Source organism: Moschus berezovskii, chromosome 27, assembly GCF_049115385.1.
Source record: "Moschus berezovskii isolate FMDL1 chromosome 27, NW_MosBer_1.0, whole genome shotgun sequence".
Classification (NCBI taxonomy): domain Eukaryota; kingdom Metazoa; phylum Chordata; class Mammalia; order Artiodactyla; family Moschidae; genus Moschus; species Moschus berezovskii.
In genome coordinates, this window is record NC_142486.1 from 41907907 (window position 1) to 41929257 (window position 21351).

General features: G+C 52.1%; 1 protein-coding gene and 1 long non-coding RNA gene across 10 annotated transcripts; one reads left to right on the top strand and one right to left on the bottom strand.

Annotated features, from left to right (window-relative positions):
* The first annotated feature begins 320 nt into the window (after positions 1-320).
* LOC129545186 (uncharacterized) lies at positions 321-19117 on the top strand. 6 transcript variants are annotated; one of them, XR_016036564.1, is made up of 4 exons: positions 321-1170; positions 7558-8861; positions 13244-15702; positions 16352-19117. It is a non-coding gene; the product is annotated as an uncharacterized LOC129545186 (long non-coding RNA). The 6 variants fall into 6 exon arrangements; XR_016036563.1 differs by having other exon boundaries at positions 13244-15035; positions 15571-19117; XR_016036562.1 differs by having other exon boundaries at positions 13244-13552; positions 14892-19117.
* On the bottom strand, positions 1566-4522 carry NME4 (NME/NM23 nucleoside diphosphate kinase 4). 4 transcript variants are annotated; one of them, XM_055409015.2, is made up of 5 exons: positions 4353-4515; positions 2717-2850; positions 2365-2466; positions 2156-2268; positions 1566-1703 (listed from the first exon to the last, which is right to left on the bottom strand). In XM_055409015.2, the coding sequence occupies exons 1-5, from the start codon at positions 4441-4443 to the stop codon at positions 1580-1582; spliced, it is 564 nt and encodes a 187-aa protein (XP_055264990.1). In that variant the 5' UTR covers positions 4444-4515; the 3' UTR covers positions 1566-1579. The 4 variants fall into 4 exon arrangements, with proteins under 4 accessions (XP_055264990.1, XP_055264989.2, XP_055264992.1 ...); XM_055409014.2 differs by lacking the exon at positions 4353-4515 and adding an exon at positions 3873-4008; XM_055409017.2 differs by lacking the exon at positions 2365-2466 and having other exon boundaries at positions 4353-4522.
* Positions 19118-21351: the final 2234 nt, after the last annotated feature.

Consider the following 21351-nt stretch of genomic DNA (forward strand, 5'->3'; position numbering starts at 1 on the left):
CCGCGCCCCCTCGCTCCTCCCAGGACGCCCCACCCCGCGTACCCTCGCTCCTCCCAGGACGCCCCACCCCTCATATCCCCGCCCCTCCCCTCGCCCCTCCCAGGACGCCCCGCCCCATGACCCTCGCCCCTCCCAAGTCTCCCCGCCCACCCTGGTCCTCACGCCTCCCAGAGCGCCCCGCCCCCGCGACAGTCGCTGCTTCCAGGAAGCCCGGTCCACTCAGTCCTCAATCTTCCCGGGAAGCTCCGCCCCCGCGACCCACGCCATTCCCAGGATGCCCCGCCCCTCCCCTTCCCCAGCCTCTCTCAGAACGTCCGGCCCTCAGGGCCCCGCGGCCTTTTGGGACTGGAAATCAGTCTGCGAGCCGCGGCGGACGCAGGCGCAGTGCGGCGAGCCTGTTCCCGTGGCGGAGCCGTGCTGAACGTGAATCAGAACTCAGCTTTCTGGACTCCTTTTAACAAGACTGGGCGTCAGTACTGGATTGGGGGCCAGCCGGACACAGGGAACATTTGGTTCCCGGGCCGAGGCGAGGCCCCTCGGCTTCCCTCACCGCTTTGGGCATTGCTGTGCATTTAAAACACTTCTTTGGACTCGCCTAGCATTTAAATGTCTTCCCCTCCTGGGTGCTTCTCTACCCTGTTGCAAAGAAAAGGGAAGGAGACGAGCCTAGGAAAGTCACGGGAACTGGGAAGGCCTTTTCCTCGCATGGCCAGGCCCAGGGTCAGCTCCAAACATGACCCTTTCATGGCCAGTTGAAGGTCAGACCGTTAAACCGCGCCCTCACGTGGAGGCACAGGGAGAAACCTAAGCCGGGAACCCAAGGCCAGCGTCGCGAAGACGTCATAAAGCAGGGTGAGGACCAGCCGGCCTCAGCAGGTGTAATGATATGCAGTATCCAGTACCTGTGACAAGTGGCCAGGGACACACCTGAGGACCAGGTGTGAGGAGTGACGTATGCAGTGTCAGTGTGGCCACCAGCCTTTCTGCCTTTGAGGCGGCTTCAGCTTCCTGTCTGCCCCTTCCGACTACTGTTTACAACTGCCTAGGGCTCCTCCTTGAGGGACAGCACAATCTCTGTGGCTCAGCTTGGAGCTTCCAGATTTCAGGCTGGAGGCCTCTGGACCTCTGCCTCTCTCCTACAAAGTTCTTGATCTCCTGGTATGTGAAATGGTAAGCTTCATTTCTACTTTCAAGCTGCTTACAACTTTGCATAAGGCCTCATTCCCACCTCAGAGATAGATGGCAGGGGCCATAATGAGCACACCACTCCCACGCACAGCACAGTGAATTTTAATGTCCCCACTTTGGGGAAAGGACGGTCACACTACCAGCTTTTGAACCCCAAAGCTTGTCTGGCACTTTGGTTCAGGAAGGACTTCCAGTCCCTTGCTGGCTTAGGATAATACTAAAAGGCACATAAAGTTGGTGGCTCAACCACTCTGGGGCTGGAGTGGGGCAGAAGGTGGACAGGGAGGTGGTCTGGTACAGATGGGCAGAGCGTGGGTATGAGCTCAAGTTCTTGTTGACAGAGGTAGCTGGTCCTGAGTGGATGCCGGGGTGACCGCAGGCGCCTGCATGCTCAGGCTGTGTAGATGCTGCTGAGGTGGCCTTCATCTGCCCAGTCCACCAGCTCACTGCTCTGGAACCACAACTGGATCTCTCTCTGGGCCCCCTCCACGGAGTCACTGGCATGGATGACATTCCTGTGCCAGGCGGCAGAGGTAGAGCATAGGCTTCAGCATGTACCTCGGGGGTCCTAGGCACAGTCTGCCGATCCCCAACTGTCTAGGGGAGTGGGTGGGTGATGGTGCAGAGGGGCAAGGAAGAACAGAGGAGCTGGAAAACTGGGTTCCAGCCTGACCTCGGCATCTGTCCCCAGCCAACCCCTGGGGTATCTGGAGGTAAAGTCAGGTGACAGACCATGATGGCAGAGCATAGACACAACACAGGGAATGCTCTATCATCTGTGTACACAGAAAGGTTTTGAAAAATACTGCACTAACCAACGTCAGGTGTGACATGCTACTATCAAGTTTTCTGGCTTCACTTTCCCCTGAGCAAGATGCCCAGGCCCGGTGGATCTGCCTTGGGCACAGGCTGCCACCCTGAGCCCCTAGGGCACTGGGCCTCAGCTCCAAGTGGCTGAGTGTGTTACCTGCTGACATGAGTGCTGAAGTCTCCCCGGATGGTGCCAGGGGCAGCCTTGGCGGAGTTGGTGTGGCCTATCATGGCCCTCGAGGTGCAGACCACATTGGGGCCTTCCCAGACCTGCAACAGAGAGATAGAGGAGGTGGGGAGAGGCAGGGGTCACCCAGGGCTCAACCCAGGGCCCTCCACCCTCCCACCGCCGTGGCCCTGCTGTACCATGGCCACCACCGGGCCGGAGCTCATGTAGCTGATGAGGGCTGGGTAGAAGGGCTTCCTCTGCAGATCGTGGTAGTGCTCAGCAAGGATTCTCTCTGGCGCCTGGTGCATCGAGGGAAGGGGTGATAGGGAGCCCCACCGGGCACCAGGGCAGTGGTAGTGGTGTCCTGACCGCAGGGCCCTTGGCGGACGACACCAACAAGGGCTGGCGCTCCAGCTACAGGAGCACAGGGCAGGCACTTCCTGCCCCTCCCCTTCTACTGCCAGCACAAGGAGGCTGTCCTGACATAGGGCTGAAAACAGCCCCCACCCCAGTCCCCTCAGTGACACCCACAGGCCGAAAGCTTGGTACCTGCAGCATCTTCATCCCCACCAGCTTGAAGCCCCTCCTCTCAAAGCGCTGGATCACGTCCCCAACTAGCCGCCGCTGCACCCCGTCTGGTTTCACCGCAACCAGTGTCCGCTCCCGGGTCCAGGAGGGTCCTCCTGTGGAAGAGGGGAGCTCGGGGCTGCGCCTCACCTTTCACGTCTCTTGGACCTGGGTTCCCCTGCCAGGACCCAGGTGTCCCCTAGACTGCAGAGTTTGCCTCAACCAGAGGAGTCCTGGAGGGGAGAAGTATGGCGCCCACAGCCAGGACTGTCCAGCACGGTGGGCCCCTGGGGACTTCAGCCTGTCACAGGAGGCATGGCCCCACCCAGGCAGGCAGTGGGAAAAGCTGCCCATTGATGGAGCTGGTGCCCCTGAGATGCCACACTGGAAAGAAAGTACAAGTCCTGATGTTCACTGCTGTACTTCAGGGAGCTAGCATAGACACTGTCTGCACCCCCAAACTGCCACATCAGGAGGGACCCAGCATCCATCTTCTGGGTCTGAGGTGAAATAATGGCAGGGACCAGGGAGAGTGAAAAGCACTTTCCCACCAGTTAGGTCACAGGGATAGAGAGAGGGACCTGGGGATTGAGGAAGGGGGAGGGGTCCCTGTCTGCAGCCAGGGAGATGGGAGGGCTCCTCCCCTGACACCTTCCTTGGCCAGGCTGCTGTTGGGGTTTCAAGGCAGGACACTTGAACCTAGTGTCCTAAAGTCAATACTGCCCCAGCCCTCCTCCTCCGGGGGTGATGCTGCCAGAGAGACCCCCAGTGTCATCACCCTCCTACCGCCTAACACTTTCAGAGTTAGGCTGACCCTTGGCATTGGGTCTAGGGTCAAGTGTACTCTGGAGAAGGGCCCAGACCCTGGATTGGCGGCTAAGCCCTGCAGAGAGGAGGAGAGAACTGGAGAAGAGATGAGCCGTCAGGTCCAAAAGAGCCAGTGACCCTGGGGGCATCTGCATCTGCCTTCCCAGCCCCAGGAGGGCTTGGGGAGCAGGCATTGGGTGCCCACCACATACCTTCAATGCCTTGCACTGCAGGAAGGTCCCCACCCTTATTCGTTCCCCTAAAGCCCAGTCCCTAGGGGCCAGCCTGGCCTGCTGCCAGCTGGCTCCTGCCTCGGAAGATGGCAATTTACCCTTGCCAGCATTGGAACGCCAGGAGTCTGGAAGCGCCGGAGGGCCAGCTGCTAGGGCGGAGGACCCCCAGATACCTGCAAGACTCCAGGCAGGGATATGCCGGGCGGAAAGAAGCCTCAGGATAGGAATGTTCATTTGCTGAGAATGACCCCACGCAGGAGCCCTGGGCCCGCTGGGATCCCCGTCAGCACAAAGTGTGGCCACCAGGCTTCTGGTTTCCTCCTGCTTCGGAGCCCTCGGACACCCTGCCCCGAGCAAGGTGAGGTGAGCGGGGCCGTGGGGGCCTAGCTGGGAGTGAGCGGTGGCGGCGGCGGTGAGCGCTGGGGCCCCGCCAGGCAGAAACCCCAGGGGCGCGCCTCTCCAGCCCGCCTGCTCCCGGGCCACCGGCCCCCGCGCCGGGGCCGCACGTGCGTCAGCAAAGGTCGGCGGCCCCTCGACCCGCCCCACCCCGCGCTTGGCTGCCAGGCGGGCGGACTCACCCGAGCAGGAGCGCGCGAGCACGCTGGGGCCCAGGGCCCGCGCGCCGCACAGCAGCCCCCGCAGCGCCGCGAGCCCGGAGAGGCCGCGCATGACTCCCAGCCGCCGGCGTCAGCCGAGCGCGCAGGGGAGAGGGTCCTGGGAGGAGGGGGAGGGGGAGGCGGGAGAGAAAGAAACCGGGGGAAAGGGTGGAAGGAGGGAGGCGGGAGGAGGCCGCAGGGGTGGAGGGAGAGAGGGAGGCGGGGTGGGGGAAGGACAGGGAGGGGAAGGAGTCGAGGGAGGGCAAGTGGCCCCAGGCTTCTGCGCCTACGGCTCCTCCCCCTGCCCCCCTGCGCCCGCACTCCCCACCCCCCCGCACCTCCCCCCCAGACGCTGTTTCACTCGAGTGGACTTGGGAAGTGTCTAATGTCAATTTCTGTTAAAATCAGAAGAAGAAAAGAATAATGGTGATGAACCTAGCACGGATCGTGTTTGTCTTTGTATCAACGCAGTCCTTAAATATCATGTTGAGTTCATGCTGGTCCTCCTGTCTTGGCCTGCACCCCTGTCCTGGAAGCAGGGCCGGCTTCTGGCCTGGGGTGGGGCCGGAGCGCGGGTGACCCAACCTGGGTCTGGGTCTCCCTCTGAAATGACACCCTGAGCTGGGAGGATGGACCTGCATGGTCAGGCAAGGTCCGACAGGGCATCCAGGCATTTGGATGGGGAAGAATCCCACCTTTATTCTCAACTGGCCTCGAACGGGAGGAATTTAGCTTCACTGAAACACCTTGCGATGCCTGTGACTTGATCATAAACAGAAATCACAGATATTCTCATTTACAGTACAGTTCAGGTTGAAAAGGTGGCAGCTTATTATTTGAATTTTGAGATCTAACGTAATGAGTTTTTCAAAAAACATATATACTTTAAAATTTGTTTTTTAAGCTGTGATATTTATTTAATCACACCACGTTGTGTGTGGGATCTTAGTTTCTACACCAGGGATTAAACCTAGGCCCCTGGCATTGGAAGTACAGAGTCTCAACCACTGTACTGCCAGGGAAGTCCCCATATATATTTCTGTGTGTTGTGTGGATAGAGTTTTTTTCTTAGTTTCATTTTCAGTTGTTGATTGCAAGAGTATAAAAATACAATTGAGTTTTATATGTAGATCTTGTACCCAGAAACTTTGCTGAACTGATTTATTAGTTCTAATAGTTGCTTACTGGATTCTTCAGAATTTTGTACAGGCAAGGCTCCCCAGTTTAGATGTCTTTTGTTTCATTTTATTAATGAATTGCTCTGGCTGGAATCTCCAGAGGGGAGAAACATGGTGACCACAGCCAGGATCTCCAGTAAAATATTGGATATAGGAGACCCACTTTTTCCACTGTCTTAAGATGGGACGTGATTGTTTTGAAATCTTTTTTCTCTCTTAGTATGGATACTTAGAGCTATAAATTTCCTTCTAAACACTGTATTAACTGTATTCCATTTGTTTTGATATGTCTTCATTTTCTTTCATCTCAAAGTATTTTCTTTATTTTTTTAAATATTTACTTTATTTTTTTATTTGGCTGTGCTGGGTCTTAGCTGTGGCATGAGGGATCTTTAGTTGCAGCGTGTGGAATCTGGTTTCCTGACCAGGGATTGAACCTGGGGTCCCTACATTGGGAGTGCCAAGTCTTCGGACCACCAGGGAAGCCCCTCTTTTTTTTTTAGTTGATTTATTTCTTGCTGCGTCTGGTCTTAGTTGCAGCACTTGTGATCTTTGTTGTGGGCTTCTCCCTAGTTGTGGCACACGGGCTCCGGAGCCCATGGGCTCTGTCATTTGCGGCACATGGGCTTAGTGCCCCCCTGGCTGTGGGATCTTAGTTCCCTGAACAGAGATTCAACCCACATACCCTGCATTGCAAGGTGGATTTTTCGGTTTTTTTCTGCACTTGGTTTTCATTGCTGCTGGCAGGCTTTCTCTTGTTGTTTTTTGGTCACGAAGTTGTGTTAACTCTTTGCAACCCCATGGACTGCAGCACGCCAGCCTCCTCTGTCCACTATCTCCTGGAGTTTGCTCAGATTCATGTCCATTAAGTCAGTGATGCTATCTAACCATCTCATCTTCTGCTGCCCCCTTCTCCTTTTGCCTTCAGTCTTTCCCAGAATGAGGGTCTTTCCCAATGAGTCAGCTCCTCACATCAGGTGGCCTGATACTTCCTTAGCACTCAGCCTTCTTTATGGTCCGACTTTCACACCCATACATGACTACTGGACAAACCAGAGCTTTGACTATACGGACTTTGTTGGCAAAGTGATATCTTTGCTTTCTAATATAATGTCTGGGTTTATCATAGTTTTCCTTCCAAGAAGCAAGCATCTTTTCATGGCTGCAGTCACCGTCTGCAGTGATTTTGGAGCCCAAGAAAATAAAATTTGTCACTGCTTTCACTTTCCCCCTTCTGTTTGCCATGAAGTTATGGTCTCAGATTCCATTATTTTAGTTTCTTTAATGCTGTGTTTTAAGCCAACTTTTTCACTCTCCTCTTTCACTCTCATCAAGAGGCTCTTTAGTTCCTCCTGCTTTCTCCCATTAGAGTGGTATCAGCAGCGTATCTGAGATTGTTGATGTTTCTCCCAGTTTTCTCTAGCTGCAGCAGATAGGGGCCCCTCTTTGTCGCGGTAACAGGCTCTAGGTCTCGGGCTCAGTAGTTGTGGCTCATGGGCTTAGTTGCATGTGGGATCACCCTGGACCGGCAGTTGAACCTGTGTCTCGCTTGCCTTGAAGTCCCTTACAGTACTGACTGATTTCCCTTTTGATTTTGTATACTCTAAAAACTACAAATCAGGACTTCTCTGGTGGTCCAGTGGTTAAGAATCCACCTGCCCTGTCAATGCAGGGGACACAGATTCAACCCCTGGTGCAGGAAGGTTCCACATGCTGCGGGGGCAGCTAAGCCCATGCGCCACAGCTCAGAGTGTGCGCCCTAGAGCCCACACTCTGCAACAAGGGAAGCCACTGCACTGCAATGAAGCGTAGACTCTTGGTTGCCAGGGCTTAGGGGCTGGAAAGGATGAACAGTCAGAGCACAGAGGATTTTCAAGGCAATGAGACTACCCTGAATGACGCTATAATGATAGATACGTGTCGTTACTGTATATGTGTGTCAGTCACTCAGTCATGTCTCACTCTTTGTGACTCCATGGACTGTAGCCCACCAGGCTACTCTGTTCCAGGGATTCTCCAAGCAAGAATATGGGAGTGGATTGCCATTCCCTTCTCCAGGGGATCTTCCTGACCCAGGGATCGAACCTGCGACTCCTGCATTGTGGGCAGATTCTTTATTTGTCATTTGTCCAAACCTGCCAAAAGTGCACCACGAAGACGGAAGCCTAATGTAAGCTGTGGACTGGGGGTGATTCATGGTGTAGATTCATCAGCTGTAGCTACTGTACCACATGGTCTGGTGGAGATGCTGATGGAGGGGGAGGTTGTGCATGTTTGGGAGCAAGGGGTGTTTGCAAACTGTACTTTCTGCTTAATTTTGCTGTGAATCTAAAACTTTTCAGAAATAAGATCTGTTAAATACACACACAAGGACTTCCTTGATGCTCCAGTGACTGAGACTACATGCCCCCAGTGCAGAGGGCATGAGTTTATTCCCTGATCAGGGACTTAGAACCCACATGCTGCAACTGAGGGTCACATGCCGCAATAAAGATTGAAGATCCTGCGTGCTGCAACTAAGACCTGGAGCAGCCAAAATAAGTAAAATAAGTTTTTAAAAGTACACACAGACCATGAAGAAAGAAAAAGACAAGTCATAGGACAGGAGAGAATGTTTCCGTCGCCAAAAACCCATTCAGGTCTAGGGTTCCATGACCAGAAATCAGTGAGTAAAAGACCAATGACCCAAGAAGCACAGCAAATACTTGAGGATTCATTTCTCCAAAGAGGAATTCCAGACACCCAGTAAACAGTGCAAAAGTGATCAGCCTCAGGAGTAATTAGAGAAATGCAATTGAAGATGGCACAAATCTCCAAGTCTGAAAATTCCAAATATTAGTGACAGCGTAGCCCATTGAGACTCCTCACTGCTGGTGAGACTCTCAACTGACGAAACCCAGTTAGGTGAACAGCATGGAATTGTCAAGAAAGGGAAAAGACAAATTACAGAGTTGAGAAAATATTTGCAACTCATATATCTGATCAGAATTTACAGAGAACTTTTATAAGTCAACAACAGTAAACTGCTCAGCCCACACCCTCCTGTAACCCCTCCCTTGGAGTGTGGACTGCACCCAGTGACAAGAGGGAAACAGCAGCAGAGGGTCTGGTCACCGATCGTGAAGGTGACCTCACCTCCCCTTCCTCCTCACTTGCTGCCCCATGGGATGAGGAACATGTCTCTGGCTAACAACTAGTGTGGACCTGAGGCCACAGCTATGGATGCAAGTTTAGAAGCAAATCCTACCCCAAAGAGTTGCAAGGAGTCAGATACGGCTGAGCACGAACACACACACACAGGGACATTGATGTGGTGAGTCAAGTCTCCTATTTTATTATTTGTCTTGTGTTTGCCCCATCTGATGTATATTCTCTTCCTCCTTTGCTGACCTTTTTGGATTAAATTAATATTGAAAAATATAATTTACTGTATTTATTGGCTTTTTAGAGAAGGCAATGGCAACCCACTCTAGTACTCTTTCCTGGAGAATCCCATGGACGGAGGAGCTTGGTGGGTTGCGGTCCATGGGGTCGTGGGGAGTCGGACACGACTGAGCGACTTCACTTTCACTTTTCACTTTCATGGATTGGAGAAGGAAATGGCAACCCACTCCAGTACTCTTGCCTGGTAAATCCCAGGGATGGCAGAGCCTGGTGGGCTGCTGTCTCTGGGGTTGCACAGAGTTGGACACGACTGAAGCGACTTAGTAGCAGCAGCAACAGGTATACCTTGACCTGGGGGTATGTGTGCATGCTGAGCCGTGTCTGATTCTTTGTGACTGCGTGGATTGTAGCCCACCAGGCACCTCTGTTCATGGGATTTTCCAGGCAAGAATACTGGAGTGGGTTGCCCTTTCCTTCTCCATTGGTTGCTCTGGGGATTGTAATTACACTCTTAACATTTCACAGACTATTTAGAATTTATATTGTGCCATTTCATGTAAGATGCAGGAATTTTGCAACCATGTAGGTCTATTTTCTCCCTCCCCCGTTATATCTGCTCCATTGTTTCTGAGAAGTCATTCATTGTTGAACTGTTATTCCCCTGAATGTCATTTTTCTCTGGGTGCTTTCAATATTTTCTCTTTTTGTTTGGTTTTCAGTAGTTGACTGTCATGTGTCTGGCTGTGATTTTCTTTTACACATTCTTCTTAGGACACATTGAGCTGCTTGAATCTGTAAATTAACGTCTTTCACCAGATTTCATGTTTTTTTCTGCCTCATTCTCTTCTGTCCTCTTGGAATTCCCCCTTAAGGCATACTAGACTTCTCACTCCTCCTTGGATCACTGCCAGGGGAGCCAGGGTGGATGGCTTATTCTAGAAGCCGGGGTCCCAGAAGGCTTACCCGTATTCTGCCACCCCAGGGGAGCTGATGGGGGTGCCAAGGGGGAGCCTGCAACCAGAGCTGACTCTAGAGCCTCCTGTCCTGGCAACCATCTTCTGCCCTTGTCACCCTCTGTCACTCTCCACTAGAAGGGGAGCAGGATTCACCGCGGTCACCATGCCCCATTGCCGCTGGACCGTGTTGCCAGCTTAGTGCATGCCAAGAGCTCTGAGAGCAGCTCCTGTGCCCTTCACCTCCTGGTTCCTCAGTGCCCAGCACCCAGGACAGGAAGAAATCATTAACCAGATAAAATGGGGACACAGGAGAACTACATGCTGCACTCTAGAAAAAATAACTTGCATTTAAGCATAATTTTAAGTGTATGAGCCTCCTAAAAGTTTTGATGGGAAAATGATCCTTTATGAAATGATAATAATAGATGGTAGTTGGAGTTAAGAAAAACTTTGTCTTGGTAAAATAAAGATGCAGAAACTCTATTTGTTCCCCAAAGTTCTGGGGAAGCTATTCCTCTGGGCCCTGCGAGTCTGGGTGCCCTGGTCTAGTTCATGCTGACACGTGGGGGCACAGGGGGACACTCCCCTCCCTGCCCGAGGAAGCCTGCAGTGGGTTGAGCTGACAGGACATCCCATCTGTAGAGCAGGGGACTCCTTCCAACCTGGGCCTGGCACACAGGAGGAGCCTGGGCTGAACTGGGGAGGGTGGGGGAGCAGGGGGTGGGGGTACTGAGGGCCCCAGCCTTTCCCAGTGAGCCCACGGCTGAGCACACACCTCAACTGGAAGGGCAGCCGTGGGAGCGACGCCAGCTGGTGCTGGCACTGGGCCCAGGATAGTGGCACTGCTGGCCTGGGCTAACCAGGGAGGAAGGACAGAGGGGAGACCTGAGAGATGAGACAGGCGGGGGGCTGCAGGAGGGGTAGGCAGCACTTTCTCTCCTTTATGGGAAATACGTCTTTCCCTGGGCAGGCGGGCAGGCAGCCGTCCACTCAGTCCACACTCATGGAGCTGGCGAGGGCCTCTGAGGGTGTTCCAGCCTGGAGATGGGCTGTATCCAGCAACTCGGTCCATAAAACCAATGCAGGAGACGCAGGTTCTATCCCTGGTCTGGGAAGATCCCACAGGCTGTGGAGCCACTAAGCCCAGACTCCGCAACTGCAAAAAGCCCATGCACAGCGAGGAAAAGCCAGCTTTGTGAAAACTGTGTGAAAATTCATGAGATAGCCAGGTCCTCTTCTATGCAGCATCCCCTCACAGAGCCCCAAGGGTCCACAATCACAGACACCCCTGTGGCCAGTGTTGCAGCCACACGTTTCAGGAAACAAACTCACTCAGAAGGACAATGCAGATAGTGGAGTGCAGTTTATTATACCAGCGGGCCCGAGGCAGAGTCTCCTCTTAGCCAAAGACCGTGACCAGTTTTTGTGAAAACCTTATATACCCGAAGTGTACGTGCCCAAACCCACCTCCCCAAATTCCCTGAAACTAGTCTGAACAAAGGAAAAAAAGATACAATCAAAGTTAACCCGTGATTCATATGCCTTAAGCCTAGTTAACAGTGGACAATTATCAATAGGCCTGTGGTGGTCATATCCCAATAAGCATAATAGAATTTATGATTCTATTTGGTTACACAGATAATTAGGGTATTCTTTTAGGCTATGGAGAGTCTAGGTATGAGGCCTGGGGCTCTTCCATGGGCAGGGGCGGGGGTCTGGTTTTCCAGTTGGTATGTCGTTTCCATAGATACTGGGCACAGAGCTCAAAGTCCACAGTCCAGCCCAAGATGGAGTTCTGCTTTCAAGACGGAGCCTGTTCTGTTTCCTCCTTCACCAGCACCCCTGTAAGCGCGGGTCCCCATTTCCAGTACATTTCAGTGTTGCCACCGGTGCCTTCAGGAGCAGCTCACACTGCAGCCACAGAGGGCAAGTGCCCGCTCCCTCACCTGAGAGGGGACAGGGTGTCTTGTCTTCCCTTGTGGTCCGTTTGCCTGCTAGTGGACCAGCTGCATCTTTCTTGTCGTCTCCTGTTGATTGCCAGGGTGCGGGGTGTTTCCAGTGTCTTCTTTCCTTCTGGGCTCTTTTTGAAGAAGGAAACAGACAGAGCTGGACTCCATCGTAGGCCAGCCTGCGAACTTTAGGCTACACGCACAGTCACCCTCCCAGTGGACTCTGAACTTTGTGCCCGGTGTCTATAGAAGTGGCATACCAATGGAATACCAAACCCCCGGATAAAAGAGCCCTGAGACTTGCACTTGGACTCTCCATTGCCTAAAAGAATATGCTAATTATCTCTGTAACAGAACAAAGTCGAAAATTCCATTGTGTTTTTCGGGATATGACCACAGGCCTATTGATAAATGTCCACTGTTTCTCTAGTCTTGTGACACATGGATCATAGGTTAACTTTGATCGTATCTCTCTTTTACCTTGTCCAGACTAGTTTCAGGGAATTTGGGGAGGTGGGTTTGAGCACGTACACTTAGGGTATATAAGGCTTCACAAAAACTGGTCGGGGCCCTTGGCTAAGAGGAGACTCTGCCTTGGGTCCGCCAGTGTAATAAACTGCACTCCACTATCTGCGTTGTCCTTCTAAGTGAGTTTGTTTCCCAGAATGCAAGGCTACAACATTTGGTGCATTGGCCGGGAAACTCCTCACTTTAAGGAGACAGGTCCCATTTGGAACTACTCCGAGGCCTTGTGGCTTGAATCTTCTAGATGGGGAAGGCGCCTTACCCTTCTGGAAGGATTCTGCTTCTCAATGCCCGGACCTTTCACGTTAGCAGGTAGTGGACGGGAGCAGGGGAACTGAGCGCTCAGGTGAGGAGGAACCCACCCAGCAGAGTGGAAGAGGGGCCTGATCACACCCCTGGGAGGGACTAGAAGGAGTGGGGACCCACAGGAGCCTGGAATAGACAGGCGGCGATTGCTTGGTACACAGGTCGACGAGTGTGCTAGGACTTAGGAAGGGAATTTGCAAAGGTCATTTAGGAGGTGGGTCCACGCCGTCTCAGGGAAAATTATTACTGGCCATCGCCAGGGGATTTTTAGGATAGGAAACTGGTCCTTGTATGCTCATATTCTACCCTCCCCAAGGAGGTGTCCCGTCTGCTGTGAAATTCTTGACCCCCTCAGAATTGTCAGGCTAGAAGGAGGGGGATACATAAGTGAGTATGAATTGGCTTTTCTGGAGTTGGATATTTAACCCATCTGAGTTTTCATCCGCACCTGATCAAGCCCACCAAGGCAGAACGGACTTTAAGGGAGAAACAGTCATGGACCATGTGGTGTTCTGGTTCAGCCGTGCTGACTGGCAGGACACGCTGATCCCCCTTCTCCCTCTGGGATCTGGCAGGATTTGGAGGAGGATGACCTGCCCTTTCCCCATACTGGATGATGACGCGCCCGCCGGCCCAGTGCTCCACCAGGACCGCAGGCCACCTTAATGCCCGATCCAGGGCCAGGTGAAGTTCCTGCAGCAGCCGCTGCTCCTCCGCCAGCTCCCTCAGAGGTCACAGAGCCGCCACCTCGGCAGGCTCTGATCCCGGCAGGCTCCGATCCCGGTGGTAGAAGCCTCTGGCCAACACTTCGAGGATCCGGCTCCGGCCAACACTTCGAGGATCCAGCTCCAGCCAAACTGCCCAAGCTATACCCGCCTCTCCCGGTGAGTACTGACAGGAAGGGGAGGGAGATGTTGGAATTAAGCAGAGACTGTTCTCTGCCCGAGAGCCAGAGGGAATGAAAGAGAACAGACAAGAGATTTGCAATGCTAGCTGCTGCTCTGGGAAAGTCTATCTCGGGCACTCTGGGACACCTCCTCTGCCCCAGGGACAAGGCAGTCCTTCAACCCGTCCCAACGGAGGCCCTGGGCCCCGTTACAGCCAAACCAGTGTGCCTGGTGGCGAGCTTTTGGCCACTGGGAGAATGAATGCCCTAAGGCAAGGAAGGAAGAGGAAGCTCCTGCAGTTGTGAGGCTTGCTGGCTTGGAAATTAAATAGGGCTGCCGGGGCTCAGAGATATCAGGTCCCCAAGAGCCCATGGTAACCTTAAAAGTGGGGGACCAAAACACTGACTTCATGGAGGATACAGGAGCAGAACTGTCAGTAGTAACCTATGGCACCACTGTCCAAAAAGACTGCCGCTGTAACTGGGGTATTGGGAGAGATGATTAAATCTTTTTGCCAGCCCAGAAAATGTCAGATGGGGGGGCACCAAGTGATTCATGAATTCCTCTACATTCCTGAGTGCCCAGTACCCCTGTTGGGAAGAGACTCGCTCACCAAACTAGGAGCACAAGTGACTTTCTCCCCTGAGGAGAGGCCCACCTTCCAGATGGGTACTCTGACTTACTTGCTGTCTCTCTCAATACCCGCCAAGATGAGTGGAGGTTTCATGAGCCTCCGAAGGAAGAACCGGGTGGGCTGGAAGAGCATGAGAGAGAGCTAACTCAATTATTCCCTGAGGTCTGGGCGGAAGACAAGCCCCCGCTCCCCGCCAGGCTGGCTAAACATCAAGCCCCAGTGATAATGGAACTCAAACCAGGCACCATCCCAGTTAGAAAGCGCCAGTACCCGCTACCAGTAGAGGCCTGGGCAGGCATACTGCCCCACATCAATAGATTGAGACAAGTGGGCATTCTAGTAGAGTGACATTCGGCTTGGAATACGCTGATCCTGCCAGCCAAAAAGGAAGGAGGACAGGAGGCCTGTATAAGATCTCAGGCTAGTCAACCAGGCTACTGTGACTTTACACCCCACTGTTCCAAACCTTACTTAGCCTCCACCTGCAGAGGACTAAAGTTTATACTTGCCCAGATCTCAAGGATGCCTTCTTCTGCATACACCTCGCCCCAGCGTCACAGCCCATCTTTGCCTTTAAATGGGAAGATCCAGTCGGGGGCACCAAACAACAGCTCACCTGAACTCCCCCACAAGGGTTTAAGAATTCCCCAACCATCTTTGGGGAAGCCTTGGTTTCTGACCTGGATTCATTCCATCCGAAAGAGTATGGCTCCTACAATACGTGGATGACCTGCTGCTGGCTGCCGAGGACAAGGAAAAATATTGGGAAGGGACAAAAGCACTGCTCCAGCTGTTGGAGCAATTTACCAGGTGTTGAAGAAGATGGCACAGATCTACAAAGAGGAGGTAAGGTGTCTGGGGTTTGTTTTAAAGAAGGGCACAAAGTTCTAGACGCTAATTGGGTCCTATATACTGATTGCTGCTGCTAGGTCGCTTCAGTTGTGTTCGACTCTGTGCGACCCCATAGATGGCAGCCCACCAGGATCCCCCGTCCCTGGGATTCTCCAGGCAAGAACACTGGAGTGGGTTACCATTTCCTTCTCCAATGCATGAAAGTGAAACGTGAAAGTGAAGTCGCTTAGTCGTGTCCGACTCTTCGGGACCCCATGAACTGCAGCCCACCAGGCTCCTCCGCCCATGGGATTTTCCAGGCAAGAGTACTGGAGTGGGGTGCCATTGCCTTCTCTGATACTGATGGCACTAACCTGATAAAACAAGGACAACAGCTGTCAGGTTAGCCAAGGCGGAAGGGGCCATCAAGACCGAAAAGGGATGGTGGGAATTGCCAAGTGGCAAATTATTGGTACTGGAGGAGCTGGCACACACTCTGGTAAGCCAAACCTACCAAGCGACCCACCTAGGCCATGCTGCCTACTTACAGGTTAATGCTGCCTCTCGGCACAGACAAAAACCCCCGGGTATTCAGCTGAAAGGCACTCTGCCCCTTGAACACCTGGGAGTGGACTTCACTGAAATGAAACCTCAGCGACACTACCGTTACCTGCTGGTCATGGTATGTACGTCCTCAGGATGGGTAGAAGCTTTTCCTACCTGGACTGAAAGAGCATCAGAAGTAGCCCGGTGCCTGCTCAGGGAAATAGTACCCAGATTTGGATTTCCTACCGCATTGGGTCAGACGATGGCCCAGCTTTTGTAGCTGCTTTAGTACAACAAGAAAGCAGAACTTTAAACGTCAAGTGGAAACTGCACAGTGCATATAGGCCCAGAGTTCTAGGATGGTGGAATTGTTAGGTAGTTAGAATAGAGAAAAGGAGTCCAGAATGGCGGTGGCTAAAAGATAAGGAAGAGGAAAGCCCGCGAAAATAGAGCAGATGAAGGTCCGAGGACTGGAGCAGGACCTCAGGTAGAACAAACAGCACTCCTGGCTGGCCCACTGTGCACAGGACAGGCCCAGGGAGAGAAAAAAATGTAAAAAGAGGAGCCAAAGGGCTGGGGGTCTCTCTCTTCTGTGCGGGGGCGCTCTTCTCTTCGCATCTTTGGATCAACGTGCCCTCATGCCTGGATTTTCCTGCTATCTTCTAAATAAAACAGAGCTGTAACACTGATTTGTCTAAGAGCTAGAACACGGTCTGTCCAAGACCTGAGAGCTGTGACACGTCTAGGGGCCTTTAATGTCTGTCACTCCAAATCTTTGTTGTCAGGAGACAAAAACCGAGGAGCATACACTCGCCTGACAGAATGAACCAACCGGACACTTCAAGAAACTCTCCAAGTGGATCACAGAGACTGACTGCTCCTGGGTGGACTTGCTTCCGACGGCTCTGCTCAGACTCAGGATGACCCCACGGTCATAAGGCTATTCTCCAAACCATGTGTATGGGAGGCCCCTCCCATAATAAAACAGGTGTCAAAAATTTGCCTCAGGTGAGGGGGTGTAGGATTTCACAGCAGACGGAACTGGGTAAGGTAATAAATGGGGTAACTAAGTTTGTACAAGAAAGGTGCCATTCCCCCTTGGGGAACAGATTCATGAGTTTACGCTTGGTGACCAAGTATGGGTCAAAGATTGGAAACTTGATTTACTAGCCCCTCAGTGGAAGGGCCCTTATACTGTTATTCTAACTACCTCTACTGCAGTTAAAGTTACAGGTATTGCCCCTTGGATCCATCATACAAGGGTGGAGAGGATACCACGCAGACCCAAAAAACACTGAGTGGACTGCACAGAGGGACCCCGCTGACCCTCGAGAGTCTAAGACCATCCTTAAGAAGAAGGAGAAGAAGATCCTGGATGAGCCCCTTGAGGATGAAGCCACATGATCAACTCGTGCTGCTTGGTCTCATCAACGTGCACATTCCTACGCCAACTTCCACAATCCCTCCAACTGTTGGGTATGTGGGGCTATGCCTCTGTCTGTGATGGATGGACTTCCCTGGTGGCTGCCACCGCTCCACCAAGGAGATTTTAAACCACTCTGCTGTTTTCTGGAACACAATCATAATCTCTCCCTGCTCTCTGGGTGTAAGCCAGACCTATTGTCAATAGACTCAGGTCATAGGGTTACATTTGATATAAATGCCAGTCAAAAGCCTAACCTACAATAAGCCCCGTTAAATCTACCTTATTTACATGCTAGGTGAACAAGATCTGTGTTTCAACGGTATGAGTAATTGCTGCCTTATTCCTACCCTTTATAGGGACAACAGATATTATGATTAAAGTAGAGGCCTTAACTAATTTCACAAAACAGGCCCTCCTAGATAGAACAAAAGCCATCCAAGCCTTAAATGAAGAGCAAATCCAAATGAGAAAAGTGGTAATTCAAAATAGAATGGCTTTGGACATACAGCTGCTCGAGGGACGTGTGCTATAATTAAGGTTGAATGTTGTGTATGCATTCCTGACTTATCTGGCAATGTATCAACTGCTTTAGATGACATGCAAAACCAGGTAAAAGCAATGTTAAATGAAAACATTCCTTTCTGGACTTCGGTCCTATCTTGGGTGAAGGGCGATTGGTGGAAAACTATATTTACCGCTGTTATAGTTGCCTTGATAGTTCTGCTTTGTGGACCCTGAATTTTCCAATGTATTATGAAGTTTGTAACCCGAAGGTTGATGTCATTCTCCCAAATTGGCAGTCAGAGTTGATGTCATTCTCCCAAATTGGCAGTCGGAGAGCCAGGGTGCAATATATCCCTATGAGTGATGCTCATAATATGAGTTAAGAGCATTAAGAGGGGGGAATGAAGGAGGAAACAGACAGAGCTGGGCTCCATCGTAGGCCAGGCTGCGAACTTTAGGCTACACGCACAGTCACCCTCCCAACGGACTCTGAACTTTGTGCCTGGTGTCTATAGAAGTGGCATACCAATGGGAAACCAGACCCCCTGGATAAAAGAGCCCTGAGACTTGCACTTGGACTCTCCGTTGCCTAAGAGAATATATTATCTCTGTAACAGAACAAAGTGGCAAATTCCATTGTGTTTATCAGGATATGACCACAGGCCTGTTGATAAATGTCCACTGTTTATCTAGTCTTGTGACACATGAATCATGGGTTAACTTTGATCATATCTCTCATGTACAGAGTAGCCTGGTGGGCTACAGTCCATGGGGTCACTAGTAGTCGGACACGACTGAGCGACTTCACTTTCACTTTTAACTTTCACACATTGGAGAGGGAAATGGCAACCCACTCCAGTGTTCTTGCCTGGAGAATCCCAGGGATGGCGGAGCCTGGTGGGCTGCCATCCATTGGGTCGCACAGAGTCGGACACGACTGAAGTAGCAGTAGCAGCTCTTTTACCTTGTCCAGACTAGTTTCAAGGAATTTGGGGAGGTGGGTTTGAGCACGTACACTTAGGGTATATAAGGCTGTCACAAAAACTGGTCAGGGTCCTTGGCTGAGAGGACACGCTGCCTTGGGCCCGCCGGTGTAATAAACTGCACCCCACTATCTGCATTGTCCTTCTGAGTGAGTTTGTTTCCCGGAACACGTGGCTACAACATTTTCTTAAGTGTGTGAATTCCCTTTCTATCTCAGGTGGGTCCACCTTTTATCACTTGCACAGCACATGATTCCTTCCCTTGGCTTGATGACATGTATCCTTTTTCCTTTTACCCATTTTACAATTACATGATGCTTTTTAAATGAATCTGTTTTTAATTGTTTGGCTGTGCCGGGTGTTTGTTGCTGCACAGGGGCTTTCTCCAGTTACGCCAAGCAGGGCGGCTCCTTTCTGTCACCGAGCACGGCCTTGGGCTTCTCACTGTGGCGGCTTCTCCTGTTGCACTAGGTCACATGGGCTTCAGTAGTTGCTCCACAGCATGTGTGATCTCCGTGGACCGGGGATGGAACCTGTGTCCCCTGCACTGGCAGGCAGTCTTACCCACTGAACTACCAGAGAAGTCCCACATAACATTTTTTAAAGTGTAGTCAAATAAGCAACCTTTTCTTCATGTTCCCCAGTTCTTTGTCTTGCTTAAGAAAGGTTTTCCCATACCTGTATTCTATGGGATGTCCTCTAGGTTCCTTTTAATATTTTTATTGTTTTATTCTTGACAGTTGATAACCTCGAATTTTCCACGTACTGTGAGGTAGGATACAGAAACCTCCTACCACAGGGCCTGTTTCCATCTTTAAGTGAGGCCCCCAGGTGGGCCCTGTCTATTATAAAGAGTTGGGAAGATCTCCTGGAGAAGGAAATGGCAAACCACTCCAGTACTCTTGCCAGACTGAGGAGCCTGGTAGGCTACAGTCCATGGGGTTGCAAAGAGTCGGACACGACTGTGCGACTTCACTCACTCACTCACTCGTTACTTAGCAGAAATCTCTGATTCTGGTCCATCTGCAAGTTCCCCAGCCCCCCAGCTCCCCACCTCAGACGAAGCACAGACACCTCCCCTCCTGCCTGCTGGGGAGCTTGGTGTTGGAGTCTCACTGAGGTGACCCTCAGAGCGGGTAGGGCTGGGGGCGCTGCTGAGCCCAGCCTGGGGCAGGGATGGGTCTCAGATGGTACAGTCCTCGGGGCTTACTGCCAACTACAGCTGCTGTCCCTGAATGATCTGGGTCAGTACAGTACACTAAAATCAAAGCTCAGCAAAACCCGCAATTGGTCTGTCTCTTTGAATTGAGAACCTGGGAGCTCCCAGCAGCTCCAGGTGAAGAGGCCCTGCCCAGATTCCAGAGGAATAAATAAGAGTTTACACCTGGGGCTTTTTCCTCCCCCGTCACCTTGCCTTATCCCTCCCTTCCCCCCAGCCTCCAGTGGCATTGGGCTCCAGGGGTCAGCTTCTCCTCCCTCCAGACCGGTAAATTCACAAACACACAGACACACATACACTGAAATTCAAACAAATCAAACAGATAGAACCCCTCCTCCCAGTCCTCAGCCACTCGCTTCCCTTCCTGCACCAATTGCTGGATGCTTCTAGGCATTCTCCACCTTTGAGACACGTAAATTAAACAATTTTTTTTTTCCTACAAAAAGTGGAGCTTTCTGAACACATTGTTCTGCCCTTTCCTTTTTTTCTGCTAACGGTCCTCCTGCTAGACCATTCCAACAAGTACACAGAGCTTCTGGATTTTCAGCCCACTGGATCAGCCACAGCATTGGAACCTCCATCTGGGTACCCGTGATTCAAACGCCCCTTTCCCTCATGACAGGTATCTGGGCGCAGGCTGCACTCATGCAAGCTCATGCTTCCACGACCATCTCTGCAAGGAAAATGCACAGCCGTGGCAGGGTGAGGCTCCCAGAGGCTCAGCAAACCTAAGAAAGTCAGGGTGCTGCAATCAGCTTTTTGAAGATTTTGTAGGTGTTAGGTCAAAGAAAAAAGGCCTCTGGGTGCTTTTCATTTTGCATTTCTCTAAGGAAGGAAATTTGCATATCCTTTGCAGGAATCTTCTCCAGTTGTTTCCTTATTGGTTTGGTGGTTTCCTGGTTGGTGTTTCTTATTTATCTGTAGGAACTCTTTATTGTTAGTAATCTCAGTAAGATCGCCTCTTTGTGATGCAAGTCCAAGTGTCGTCCCGTTTGAGGCTTCCTTTTTGAGTTTCTTGCAGTTTTGGACTTAGCTGAATTTCTCAGTCTTGCCTCTAGTCTTCTGGGTCATGTTTAGAAAAGTCTTCGCTTCCCCTAGACGCTAAAAAGTTTCCCTAAATTCTCTGGAGTCCCTTCATCGTTTCCTCTTCACGCTGAAATCCTTAATCTGTTGGAACAGACCCCGGGGTCAAGGGCGAGGAGTTTCTCGCACCACCGACGCGAATCGCCACCTTCACAGTGTACAAAGTATGTGCAGGAGCCTCTTCATCTTTCCATGAAAGTGTTTTTCACCCACACTCGTAGCGCCTTTGTGGTGTGGCGCGCCGGGAGGCCCCGCCGGGGAGTCCAGATCCTGGAGGCGGGAGCGGCCGCCGGCGGGCCGGACCTCCCGCCGCGCCGAGCCGGTCACGCAGCGACCCGGGTGCCCCCAGACACATGTGGGGCGCTCTGCGGCCGCCCCGAATCTCCTGCGCATTCCAAGCCATGCCGCACCATTTCTGCCTCAGAACCAAGGCCCCCGCGGTCCTCTGGGTCCGGCGCCACCTTCTGTCCCCACTCCGCCCCCGGTGTCCCGCGACCCTGCACCGCATCCCGCCCCGCCTCCGCTACTCTGCGCGCCGAGGCGGACCCGCGTTCCCGCTCAGTATGACCC

Coding starts and splice junctions, on each gene's coding strand:
- NME4 (XM_055409014.2), bottom strand. CDS start 4,008: ATGAACATTCCTATCCTGAGGCTTCTTTCCGCCCGGCATATCCCTGCC. Junction 2,851..3,872: donor GCGTTCCAATGCTGGCAAGG/GTAAATTGCCAT, acceptor CCTCTTCCACAG/GAGGACCCTCCTGGACCCGG. Junction 1,704..2,155: donor TTCAGCACTCATGTCAGCAG/GTAACACACTCA, acceptor CGCCTGGCACAG/GAATGTCATCCATGCCAGTG.